The sequence below is a fragment of the Brassica napus genome, chromosome C4 (genome assembly GCF_020379485.1).
Source record: "Brassica napus cultivar Da-Ae chromosome C4, Da-Ae, whole genome shotgun sequence".
In the NCBI taxonomy this organism is placed as follows: domain Eukaryota; kingdom Viridiplantae; phylum Streptophyta; class Magnoliopsida; order Brassicales; family Brassicaceae; genus Brassica; species Brassica napus.
Window position 1 is genome coordinate 41,908,882 of NC_063447.1, and position 13,278 is coordinate 41,922,159.

The 13,278-nt window shown below is 35.0% G+C and overlaps 2 protein-coding genes and 1 long non-coding RNA gene across 5 annotated transcripts; all 3 read left to right on the top strand.

Annotated features, from left to right (window-relative positions):
* The first annotated feature begins 2,016 nt into the window (after nt 1-2,016).
* LOC106360198 lies at nt 2,017-3,900 on the top strand. 3 transcript variants are annotated; one of them, XR_007322486.1, is made up of 5 exons: nt 2,017-2,395; nt 2,504-2,950; nt 3,027-3,172; nt 3,249-3,297; nt 3,400-3,900. It is a non-coding gene; the product is annotated as an uncharacterized LOC106360198 (long non-coding RNA). The 3 variants fall into 3 exon arrangements; XR_007322484.1 differs by having other exon boundaries at nt 2,019-2,395; nt 3,255-3,297; XR_007322485.1 differs by lacking the exon at nt 3,249-3,297 and having other exon boundaries at nt 2,020-2,395.
* Nucleotides 3,901-7,804: 3,904 nt separating this feature from the next.
* LOC106424834 (protease Do-like 10, mitochondrial) lies at nt 7,805-10,556 on the top strand. The gene is made up of 8 exons (XM_013865584.3): nt 7,805-8,260; nt 8,350-8,595; nt 8,676-8,871; nt 8,988-9,247; nt 9,338-9,465; nt 9,543-9,746; nt 9,899-9,949; nt 10,159-10,556. The coding sequence occupies exons 1-8, from the start codon at nt 7,858-7,860 to the stop codon at nt 10,414-10,416; spliced, it is 1,746 nt and encodes a 581-aa protein (XP_013721038.1). The 5' UTR covers nt 7,805-7,857; the 3' UTR covers nt 10,417-10,556.
* Nucleotides 10,557-10,900: 344 nt separating this feature from the next.
* On the top strand, nt 10,901-13,270 carry BNACNNG25330D. The gene is made up of 2 exons (XM_013865620.3): nt 10,901-11,130; nt 12,938-13,270. Exons 1-2 carry the CDS (start codon nt 10,947-10,949, stop codon nt 13,159-13,161), a joined length of 408 nt encoding a protein of 135 aa, XP_013721074.1. The 5' UTR covers nt 10,901-10,946; the 3' UTR covers nt 13,162-13,270.
* Nucleotides 13,271-13,278: the final 8 nt, after the last annotated feature.

Below are 13,278 nucleotides of genomic sequence, written 5' to 3' on the forward strand. Positions count from 1 at the left end.
CTGGATATGTTGACTGGAAATGTTTCCAAGCCTTTGCATCTGAAGGATGTCTAATCTCACCATTTGTGGAATGCTCTGCATGCCATCTCATTGCTTTTGCTGTGCGCTCACACTGATACAACCTCTTCAATCTTTCCGTCAAAGGCAAATACCACATTCTTTTGAATGGGATCGGAACTCTTCCCCTCGTCTCCTGATAACGAGGTTTCCCACAAAATTTGCATACATTCCGTGTCTCATCCGCTCTCCAGTAGATCATGCAGTTGTCAATACATACATCTATCACTTCATACGGTAGTTGAAGACCTGCAACAAGTTTCTGAACCTCGTAGTATGAACCCGGTGCAAGGTTATCCTCAGGTAGAATACCTTTGACAAAATCAGTAATCGCATCCATACATTCTTCAGCCAAATTATAGTCTGTCTTAATACCCATTAATCTAGTTGCAGATGATAAGACTGAATGACCATCTCTACAATTTTGATACAAAGGTTGTTTTCCTGCATCCAACATGTCAAAAAATCTCCTAGACTCGGGGTTTGGTTCTTCCCCTCTATAATGATCATGTACCATCTGCTCAGTACCTACACCATAATCTATATCCGTTCTAGATTCTTCTAACCTAATATCAGGCTGAGGTTCACTAACAGGCTGAGGTTCGCTAGTACTACCATATTCATAACCAGTTTCCCCATGAAGGTACCAAACTTTATAATTACGTGAAAACCCTTTCATATACAAATGAGTCCAAACATCAAATTCTTTTATAACCTTATTATTATTGCAAGAAGAGCAGGGACATCTTAACATACCACTTTTTGCATCCGGTTGCTGTTGAACAAGCCTCATGAATTCTCCAATCCCTTGAACGTATTCTTCCGTAAGCAAATTGGTGTTCGGATCCAAATGAGGTTTATCCATCCACGAACGATAATAAACTTCTGAAGACATGATTTTCACGGAATTGTTATGACTAAAGAGAATGAAGAGAGAATGAAGTGTGAATGAGTTGAATGAGGAGGGGTTGTATTTATAGGAAATTGCTTACGGACCTCCGACGACTTTCCGACGAAATTCCGACGGATGTAAAGCAGTCCGTCGGTATTCCGTCGGAATTGTCCAATCTCAAACGGCTATACAACGGTCATATATATTTGTCGGCAACGGTCACATGGTTCGTCGGAATTCCGTCGGAAAATACCGACGGAATTCCGACGACTTTGCTGTTAATCGGAATGTCGTCGGAAATTCGTCGGAATGTACCGACGAACTTCCGACGACTACAACGGTTACATTTTTTATCGGAATGTCGTCGAAAAGTCGTCGGAAAATTTCGACGACCCATGTTTCGTCGGAATTCCGTCGGAAATTGCAGACGAAATTCCGACGACTTAATTTTTTTGGATTTGGTCGGAAATTTGTCAGTATTCCGTCACAAATTTCCGACGATCTTGGTGTCCGTCGGAACCTCCGTCGAAATTCGGTGTGTTTTCTTGTAGTGTCCAAGTTAGAACTCCTAAGATTCTTGTTTCCAAATCGCTAGCTCCTTTAACTTTGTCAAAAATTTTAAACATGTTCTTGAATCTTGAATATTCCAGATCAAGTCTTTATAATCAACTTCAAAACTCTGACAATGTTGAGTGCTGCAATATACAATCTATTGTCCATAATAGTGTTGCTAGTTTTGCATGTAATGACGACAATCATCTCCTCTGATTTCTGGTTAATAGTTGAATCTTCCATGATAATCAATGTTTGTGTAAACACTAAAAAAGTAGAACAAGAACGGAATTACCGACTAAAAGCATTTCATCAGAAATTACCGAGGAATCACCAATGAAATGCCGGAAAATGTAAATAGAGCATTCGTCGGGATTCCGTCTGTAATTACCAACTAATTTTTTATGAAAGAAAAAATCGTTGGGAGTCACTGGCGAAATTCTTTCATATTTTCATACGATAAAATCAAATATTTTCATATCTAATCTAATTATATAAAAAGATGTTGTCTCACTCCTCCTTAGGCCACCTAGGCATCCACCAGGAAAGTCAAGCTTCATCAAGCTGACACGTGTCCAAAAATTGTGAAACTCACCGTTTCATTTATTCCTCATGGACATTGTGTTACACGGATTTTAGAATGCAGTTTTGAAAAAGCCCAACTTAAAATAGGTTAAGACGACTTGAAACGCATCGTTTTCTGCTTCCTGTTCTTCTCCACCATGGCGAAGAAGCTCCAACTCTAGGGTTTCGATTCATCTTCTTCCTCAAAGCCTGATTTTCACCGGTTATGCATTCATCTTCTTAAAGTCCTCCTTGATTTCATCATCCATGATCTCCATTTATTGTCTGTTTTGCTCTTGCAAGGCGGTGGAGAAATCTCAGTATAAAAAGGTTAGATCCATGCTCTCTCGAAATCATCCTGACGACCTATTCAAACATATATATCCCTTTATTTTCTGGAAAATGGCTAGCTCTCAAGTTTTCTTTTCTGATTTGAAGCCCGGCTGATGTTCCTACACGATTGAGGTGATGTCGCTTCGTTTCTGGGAGGCTAGGAATGTTAGGCAGGGTGATGAACTCAAAATGATGAAGATCAAGGCTTAAAATTAGGTGTAATCAGAATTTAGACTTTTAGACTCTCCTCTGTTGATACGGTTCAATGATTCGATCCGTTTTTATGAGAAATACAGTAATGTTCTATGAGTGAAATCAATTAAAACTGTTCGTTGAGAGACAATAATTTAAAAGTTTTACAAGGCTATGGCTTGACTGAGACGACGGCTATCGTTGCTTCTATGTTTACTGAAGAGGAGACTGAGAGGTACAGATCATCTGGTTTGCTTTCTCCAAATGTGGAGGCTAAGATTGTGGATCAGGATACGGGTCGTCTCTTGGGGTTTGATCAAACTGGCGAACTCAGGTTCCGGAGTCCTACTGTGATGAAAGGTGTTTGCTTCTTCTTTAAAACGTAATTCTTTTGTGTTTGGTGTTGGTATGAAACTGTGTTGAGTTGCTTTTAAAGGTTATTTCAAAAACGAAGAAAGCTACTGCTTCTACTATTGATTCAGAAGGATGGTTGAAGACCGGAGATGTGTGTTACAATAACAGTGAAGGTTTTGTCTTTGCTGTTGATAGATTAAAGGAGCTATCAAATGCAACGGTTATCAGGTAAGAAACAAAAAATTACATATAATCAACTTGTGTTTGATCTTCTTAATGTTTTAAGACTTATAAATTTGGTTAGAAGCAGTGTTGCTAGCTCATCCAGAGATTGCTGATGCAGCAGTAATACCGTGAGAACTTGCTTTTAAACATGACCCATCACTAAATTCTTCTCTTTAATGACCTTTTTTGAGGCTTTAGCTCTTACTTTTTTTATCTTATTGTTTTTGAAGTATCCTGACACGAAAGCTTGGCAATATCCAATGGCATATATCATCAGAACAGCTGGAATCAACTTATCCGAAAGTGAAATCATTATCTTAGTTGCAAAGCAGGTGTTTTCAACCATGCAGACCATGTTTTATAACTAATCCAGCCGTGGTTCCTTATATTTATTCTGAGTTTGTTTGGATTACGTAGGTATCTCCATACAAGAGGATATGTAAGGTCAGTCACGGTTTTGTCTTCGATCCCCGAGAATCCCACTGGCAAGATTTTAAGAAGAGAACTTATAAAGCTCACAACCACAAAGCTCTAGCAGGGAGCTGTGTCCACCAGCCTTATCTCAGACTTCACCATTAGTTAACTCATTTATTTGGTTAATTCCTCTATAGAAATCTCAGTCAAAACTGAAATATTGATATACAAACTTATCAATTCTCATACAGAATCTCTGTTTCTCTGTATATACAAACAGAATATATTACATAAATAAATAAAATCAAACGTTATAATAATTAAATAAATATAATATAACAAGATATTATAGGCCAATATTTAGCCAATATAGCTAGCAACCCCCGTACCAGTTGGCTAGGGAGAATCTATGAATTATCAAAACAACATAAATTAGCGGAAGTCTTATAAAATATGGGAAAACACTTGGCGATATTAATCGAATATAACTTGTGACGCAACCACGAAAATGAAACAATACGATAGTGTGTACAATAAATTATTGACACATACACAAAAAATATATAAATCACGCGCATCCGCGGTGCTCAAATTATTGTAGCACAATATAAACCAATATCCTACGCCTGATGTAGCATCCCTCTTAAATCAATACTACATAAAACATCAAACAAACTCATCTCCAAACTGACTAATATTTATATTGGGTTGTTTTTATCAAGATAACCATTAAAGTTATATAACAAGATTTATTTTAAAAACATACAAACTATCGTTACCATCCCAAAACAGAAAAACTACAATTAATCTCACAAAATATGAGGGTAACTATTTTATAGGATAATACATATTAGCAGATTTATGTTCATCACATAAAAAAATAACTCATTTTTATAATAATTCTTTTATGTCCTTTTCTTCAACATATATATATATATATATATATATATATATATATATATAAAAGATGTATTGTAATGTGCACATTTATATAATAATAAATAATGGTAGTATATATTATAAAACTAAACATCTGAAACTAAAATAAATATTAAAAATATAATGCTATTAAAAATATAATGGTATTATAAAATAAATATAAATATTATAGCATTTACTATATGCTAATATTATGATCTCATAATTCTTTCATTATTTGTTTGTTTATAATATTTTTTGATCTATAATAATTTTTAAATACTTTATAAATTAATATAAAATAACTTTTATTATAACTTCCCGCCCGTAGGGCGGGCCGACCCTAGTTTTATATATAAATATGTTAAAAATAGAAAAAATTTTAAATAAGGAAACTTTTGTAAATTAATATCTCTATAAATTAATAAAATTTCAAAGTCTCAATATTATTAATTTATAAAGGTTTTACTATATGTACATTGTCCACCTAGGTGTAATTATTAAAAAGCGTTCTAACTTATTTTCTTAATAAAATATTATTTTTAAAAGTTTTGAAAACGTGGGCAGTTTTCAAATGATAGAATCAAAGGTTCTTTTTTTTAGTGTAAGCTTTTTTAAAAAAAAATAAAACCCTACAAAGTACATAGACCGGATTGAGCCTGCAGGAAAAAAACAGGTCGGGTAAACCAAACCGATGTTTGTTAATCGTAGCAAAGAGACACACTAAAAACAAGGGAAAACCAAATAAACGGACTCTTGTTCTTTCCTAGGTATCCCCGATTCTTGCTAAAGGGTTCAGTTAAAAGTTTTCTACAGAAACCAAATCTCAATTTCTTGAATTTTCCCTAGTTTACTGAAAACCTCTAAGGTACTTGTTGGAGAAAAAAAAACATAACCCACACAAAAACTAGGTTTTAATTAGGATAGTGTGTTTAGATATTGTCAGGTTGAAGATCTAGGGTTGGTTATTTAGGAGTTGGGTTCAGCTAAAGTTTAGGTTCTTAAGAGACGGTTCCTTTGTAATACTGTGGATTTTTAAAGTGGGTATTATTGCAGCTATGGAGGCGCACATGCAGATGAAAATTCGGCTGTTTGATGGAGACGACCATGAGGTTGGATTATAAAGAAGAGGACTCTTTTGATGGCTCGTGACCTATAGGGTGTATTATAGTCTGTATAGTAAACCGTAGATTGATTTATTGGTTTAGTTGGTCAGGTCATGTATATAAACACATTTGTACATCTCATTTCACGGGTGTTATAGAGAGTGGAGTCTCGGAAGAAAACACAAACCACCAAATGATGGATTCTGTTACGAACCAAAAAGATCAGAGAATCAAGGATATGACGGCTCTTCATATACTGCAAATAGGCCTGGGCATAAACTCCAGAACCCGAAATCCAAACCGAACCTGAACCGAAAAACCCGATCCGTTATCCGACCCGAAACGTAAAAATACCCGAACGGGTCTTGTAGGGTGGTACAAAAAATATCCGAACCCGAAGTGTTATTAACCGAACCCGAACGAGTAACCCGAAAAATCCAAAATTAATAGTCAATATAAATATTTCGAAATATATATAAGTATTCCAATTATTAAATTCAATATTTGTGGTAATATTATATATAATAATAAATATTAAAATTTTAATAAATGCTTTAAGTACACAATTAATTATAAATAAGTATTTTATAATTTGCTCATTGAAATAAAAAGTCTACTCTCTATAAGGCAATACATATTGTTTACAAATGATGTTTGTTTTCATGCTTGATTTAACATTTTATTGTTATTTTATCAATTTTATATGTAATAGATTAATTTTTATTTAATTTAGATGTTTTTTCTTTATGTTTTACTTTAAAAAATTTGTTTTTTACTTTGGTTATATCCGAACCGAACCGATATAACCCGAATCTGTACGATATATGATTACTTTATGGATTTTATGATGCAATACAATTTTGAACCGAACCCGAAGTGTTATTATCCGAACCCGACCCGTACTAATAAAATTTTAGTATGGGACCTAGAAATGTAAACCCAAAAATCCGAAAACCCGAAAAACCCGATCAGAATGCCAACGGGTACCCGAACGGCCAAGCCTAACTGCAAATGTCAGTAACAGACTCGATCTTTCTTCGGATAGGTAGAGCAACATCGTCCAAGCAAGCATGGGAGATTCTCGAGGTGGAATTCGGAGAGACCAATGAGATTCATGATTTGAAACTAGCCTACCTTTGAGACCAAATGACGAAATGGTGATGGAGAAGGAAAAAAGCTTTGGGGAATATATTAAAAACCTGATGGAGCTTGTGAACCAGCTTAAATTCTCCGGGTCTAACATGTCTGATCAGGGTCGGCTCGTATGGGAGGACCAGCAGTGCACTCGTCCAGGGCCCACCTAAAATTAAGCAAATTTAATGATGTAAAAGGGCCTAATATTTTTCTTTTTCTCAACAACAATGGTCTAATTTTTTTTTTTGCACTTTCAATTTCATGTTTACATAATATTTTTACAAATATAATAGTCTGAATTTTTTATATTTACAAAATACAAACAAATTAATAAATTTAGATAAGTTTATATATATTATTTAATAATAATATATAATTTAATTAATTATAAGGGCCTAAAAATTATTTTCTGTCCAAAGACCCTTTATATTTTTAAGCCGGGCCTTGTGTCTGATCAACAAGTCATCCTTAAGATTCTTAGCAGCTTGCCCCCAAGGTTTAATGATAATATGAGCAACATGCGTGGTGAGAGGATTGCACTCACAAAAGTTGTTTACCTCTTGCCAGAGAACGAATGTCAACATGGGTTTAAGAAGCATGAAGAAACTTCGCACAACCACAAGAGAGGAAGACAATAGAGAGCTCTTTCTCTACCTATGCTGTTTGTTTCTTCTAATGAAAACATTTTAGGAAGAAGTAAGATTAAAATGTGTTGTTCATTTGATGTTGAACAAAACAACTCACGAAATATTCTATTTTGGTAGTTTTTTTGGCTTTCAAATCATAATATCAAACTTTAGAAAGGTTGTCTTCTTGAGTTATAAAATGTTTGAAATATCAAAACAGTGATTTAGACAGAGACTTGATATCAGTATTCGATTCTTGTAGTTGAGATAATTAAAAAAAAACAGAGAGAGAAAAGTCCCTTCGTTGGGAGTTAAATCACATAAAAGTACTTGTAAGTACAGTACGTAAATTACATATAAATTTAACCAAGATTAAACCGGTCGGTACGAATCGGCTAAACGAATCCTGTTAAAAAGGTATAAACCTAGCAGCTTAAAACCCTTTTCAGAAACCCCAAAGAAAAAAAGAGCATCGGAAAACAAAACAAAAATGCTGCTCCGGTCAATTCGCACCGTCGAGCACCTCCGCAGAATCTCAGCTTCTTCGGTTTCCGCGTACCTCACTTCTCCTTCCTTAGTAACCAGAGTATCACCGACGGAGAGTGCTCTTTCTTCTCCTATCTCTAGATTCTATTACTCGAATCCGCGAAATGAGAATCGACACACGACGACTACATCGTCACCGGTTTCTTCACGGTGGCGTATCAGCATAAGACATATGTCACGGCGGAGAAACGCCGCAAAAGGGTCGGCGGCAACGGCGGGGAGTGCAGCGTATTCTTCAGCGGTGGATTTGGCGATGGACTCGGTGGTGAAGATATTCACAGTTTCGACGAGTCCTAGTTACTTTCTTCCTTGGCAGAATAAGTCCCAGCGAGAATCCATGGGCTCTGGTAATACTCTCTCATTGCTAAAGATCATAACTTTTTGTTTGGTTTGGTTTCTTGTTTGCTGCTTTAACTTTGAATGGTTATGATGTAAGGATTCGTAATATCTGGAAGAAGGATAATAACGAACGCGCACGTGGTGGCTGATCACTCCTTCGTGCTAGTGAGGAAGCATGGGTCGCCTATAAAGCACAGAGCTAAAGTTGAGGCAATCGGACACGAGTGTGATTTAGCCGTTTTGGTGATTGATAGTGAAGTGTTTTGGGAAGGAATGAACTCTTTGGAGCTGGGAGATATACCGCTTCTAAGGGAAGAAGTGTTTGTAGTTGGCTATCCTCAAGGTATGTTTTCTAATTATCAACTGAAAGATTGAGTTGTGTTCTAGCTCCAAGTACAGTGGATAATCATATATCTAGTGCAGGTGGTGACAACATCTCTGTTACGAAAGGTGTTGTGTCTCGAGTTGAACCCACCCAATATGTTCACGGTGCTACCCAGCTAATGGCTATACAAATAGATGCTGCTATCAACCCAGGGAACAGCGGTGGCCCAGCAATCATGGGAAACAAAGTAGCTGGCGTTGCTTTTCAAAATCTTGCAGGTGGTGAGAACATTGGGTGAGTCTAATAAACTTTTGATACAAAGGCTAAGTGATCAGAAAAAGAGTGAAACAGAGTTTGTTTTCCTCACACTTGATTAAAGATTTAAACTAACTGGTGCTTTCAAACTGCAGTTATATCATTCCAACACCGGTAATAAAGCATTTCATAAACGGTGTTGAGGAATCTGGAAAATACACTGGTTTCTGCTCGATGGGTGTATCATGCCAGCCTATGGAGAATGCTCAGATCCGTAGCATCTATCAGATGAGTTCTGAAATGACAGGGGTTCTTATAAGCAAGATTAACCCTCTCTCGGATGCTCATAAAATTCTGAAGAAGGAAGATGTTATTCTCGCATTTGATGGTGTTCCCATTGGAAATGATGGCACCGGTAGATTTTTCTCTTTTATTTTCCATGAACCTCCTCAACGTTCCATTGTTTGCTGGTGAATAAAAAAGTGTGTTTTCATTTACTTTGCAGTTCCTCTCCGGAAGAAGGAGCGGATCACTTTTGATCATATGGTATCTATGAAAAAACCAAATGAAACAGCTCTTGTTAAAGTCTTGAGGGAAGGAAAAGAACATGAGTTTTGTATCACTCTCAGACCTGTAAGTCAATTTGTTACAAACTGTAGAACTGGACAATCTTCTTCTGATCTCAACAAATTTTTATTGCGTGCTTGCAGCTGCAACCGCTGGTTCCAGTGCATCAGTTCGACCAGCTTCCAAGTTATTATATATTTGCGGGCTTTGTATTCGTACCTCTCACTCAGCCATACCTACACGAATATGGAGAAGATTGGTACAACACTTGCCCCCGCAGATTGTGCGAGCGAGCTTTAAGAGATCTACCTGAAAAATCTAATCAACAACTTGTCATTATCTCTCAGGTTTGTGCTTTTCTTTTTCGTCGTACTTCTATTGTTGAGATTAAGAACGATTGACGATCACTTGAGTAACTATGATAGTATTTACAACACATAACAACGACGTCATTTGGTAATTTAGGCACCTGATTGATAATAAAGTATCTGTTTGATAGGTGTTAATGGATGATATCAACACAGGATTTGAGCGTCTTGCAGAGCTGCAAGTAAGTATGAAAACTATATCGTCTCTTTTTTAACCGTGTTTATATGATGATCCTTTTTTCATTCTCTGAATCCAAGCGCATCATGGTTCATTTGTTCATCTCATCATGGCATGCATTTTGTTTGGAATTAGTAATTAAGACAACATAACATCATCATAGGATTCTAATAAGGGCAAATATAAAATGAAACACTTTTTTATTACTACCAGGTGAAGAAAGTAAATGGAGTGGAAGTGGATAATCTGAGACATTTATGCCAGCTCATAGAGAACTGTGACGCAGAAAATCTGAAATTGGATTTAGACGATGGGAGAGTACTCGCCTTGAAGTACCAAGACGCAAGATTAGCCACTTCTCTGATTTTGAAACGGCACAGAATAGCGTCTGCCATGTCCAGCGATCTGCTGATTGAACAAAATAATCTAGCAACTGAGTTGGCTGCTTCTTGTTCTACTGCGGTCGTTTGAGCCAAAACGCCAATCGCATGTTGTATGTACACTTTCACATTCATTCATATTTTCAGACCACTGTGTTGTAATGTTCGTAAACAATTTAGGATTTTTTAAACCGGATTTTTTTCCTTTTATATTTTTCTGTGTTTTGAACATACAGCTCTTCAGACATTTTACTTGATTCGCTATTTAAAAAATATTAATAGAAAACTTAATTAATTTACCCCAAAAGTATTGATCAAATGTGGACACATCTAATGAGAATTCAATCCCAAATCTGGTTAGTGCGTAGGAACTAGAAGCCACAGACTTCTTGTCTTTTTCTCCTTTCATTACTACTTTTATGTTTTTATTTTGTCCATTAAAAGGAACAAAAATACCTTTCCGTGTCTTCTGCGACCTGTCACATCCGTACGTGCACCGTAAAAGACGAAACTACCCTCCGAGTCTTATGAGTGTCTCTCTTAACTGAGGTCTCTATCTCTTTGTTTAACTCACTCAGAATTGAAGAAGCAAAAAGCTTTTCATTATTCGTTTGTGTGAGGATGTCGTCTTCGTGGGAGATTCAACTAATGGAAACAGCTAAGGAGGAACTTGAGATTCTTCAGGCTCAATATCCCAACCGCTTCGCCTACCTCAAGTCCGACCTTCAGTCTTTCATCTCTAACCTCCGTGAAGACCACGCGCCTCCGTCACGTGCCTCCTCCTCCCCCCTCGTCCTCACTCAAGGTACTTGTACAGTCTTTCTCGTTTATGTGTCTCTGTCCCTTCGGCGATTGCTTGTCGTGTGTTTAGTGTATGGACTGCTAATAGAATCTGGTTGAAAAGGAAATGCTTCTTAAATGAGAGAAACAAAAAGCTTTGTTCCTTAATTATTTTTGGTTTTATTCTAAATTGCTAATAATTTCTGAATTATTTACATAACTATTAAGATTGTTTTTACTTTTTAGCCAGATTACTATTTTTTGACACAAACCTTTTCGGTCGTTTATTCATGTAATTATGGTGTTGCAATAAAAACAATTAAGTCGATTGAATTTCCCATGCCAAAATTAAATTTATTTGACAACACGTCTACAAAGATATTCGACAAGACAAAAATAGATTCTGTAAGAATTTTCTGGCCCTTGTATTTGGTTATACTTTCAAAAAATCTACACCCTTTGTTCATGTTGGATAAAAGTTAAAGTTGTACGGCTTTACAATTTCTCACTAGTGCATTGCGATTGAAGAATCTACTATAGCATGAAAATATTGATTTTGATTTTTACAACCGCAATAACGTTCGTTTCTTTTGAAATGATTTTTTTAAAATAAATTGATTTTTAATATAGTTTTAGGCGAGTTGTTAGCCTGATTAATTGACAATTTTTGTTGTGCTCGTTTTACACTATTATAACTACATACTACATATCGATCCGCGCAACCACACGGATTTCTTTTTATTTATTTTTATATAAATATTTTGTTTTCAATTCTAAATTGGTATATATTATAATATATATGTGTCTATCAATTTTTAAAACATAATAAGTTTATGGTATATATTATCAATTTTTAAAACACAATCTAGATTGTTTCAAACTTCCACATGTATTTGTATCTTCTTCTATATATATATTTTCGGATTATTATTTCATTATTAAAATCGTGACTATATATATATAAAGATTAGTAAAATATTGTTTTATTGTCATATTCAAAGATATTGTAACATTTCACAAACTTAGAAAGTTTTTAAAAAATTAAACTTTTCGCTTCATAGATTTATATTATCGAGTAAATAATTAAACATTTAGTTTTTGTTTAATTTTTAAAATAAACTACATAGTTTAAATTTTGTTTTCATTGGTTTAAGGTAGTAAAGATTAATCATTGTTAGATAATATGATTTTTGTTATTTTAAAATTTTTTTTTATAATTTTAAAAGTTAACATCCACAAATATTTAAATATTTAACATATATAGGTATAGTATTACAACATTAAATTATATATATTTAATTTATACTATCTATAAATTCAATGGATCATCTATTGTTTAAATTCAATTATTGATAGCCCAATAAAAATTTCTGTTAGACCCAAAATTTAAATGATAAGATTAGAGATTAAATGTAACATGACTTTCTAGGAATATGTCCATTAGATCCATTTTTAAAAAAATCGCACATGAATCAAGGTTGTGACTTCTGTTTTAATATATAAGATGGTTTGGTTTACCAAAAAAAAAGAAAGTACATATGGTTTCTTGTTTCTCAAATGATGTAAATGAACAAATAAATCAATAGACTCGTTATGGAAATGCATTACTCTCGAGTATAGCAACAAAGATGGCTAAGCAGTAAACGATAAACTATTTGTTACCTTATCATATTAACTATCATGACATTGTCTTCTATTATGTCACGAGTCATGACGCTAATTTTGGATATTAGCGTGGTTAGGAGGGGTCATCAAGTCAATTCTAATCTAGATTTCGTTTACACATGAAACTGTGTTAGCCGCATCTAAGTTGTTGTTAATGCGTTGGACAGAGTCATCAAACTGTAAGAATAAGCAGAAACACAAGAAGAGAAAGTACACAAATGAATTATTTGGAGATCAAGCATCGTCATCAACGGGAAAGATCCACAAGAACAATAATCATAAGATGGCTCAGAGAGTGGTCACAAAGAGAAAAACTAGAGTTGAAATGGTTCTTGAAAGGGCTCAACTTTGTCTCCAGAAGATAAGAGACGTGAAAGCCTCTTTGTGTTAGACTTTTATTTAACAACTTTTTCTTCTTCTTGGGGGTTGAAATGTAAGAATGATGTTATGCGGTCCAAGAAAATGTTTAACAAGCATTGAAAATTCAATGTTTCTAAGAACATCGGTT

Excerpts from the sequence above, each read along its gene's own strand:
- BNACNNG25330D (XM_013865620.3), top strand. The coding sequence starts at position 10,947 with ATGTCGTCTTCGTGGGAGATTCAACTAATGGAAACAGCTAAGGAGGAA. Across the intron at positions 11,131-12,937 it reads CCCCCTCGTCCTCACTCAAG|AGTCATCAAACTGTAAGAAT; the intron begins GTACTTGTACAG and ends TGCGTTGGACAG.
- LOC106424834 (XM_013865584.3), top strand. The coding sequence starts at position 7,858 with ATGCTGCTCCGGTCAATTCGCACCGTCGAGCACCTCCGCAGAATCTCA. Across the intron at positions 9,248-9,337 it reads CATTGGAAATGATGGCACCG|TTCCTCTCCGGAAGAAGGAG; the intron begins GTAGATTTTTCT and ends TTTACTTTGCAG. Across the intron at positions 9,466-9,542 it reads TTTGTATCACTCTCAGACCT|CTGCAACCGCTGGTTCCAGT; the intron begins GTAAGTCAATTT and ends GCGTGCTTGCAG.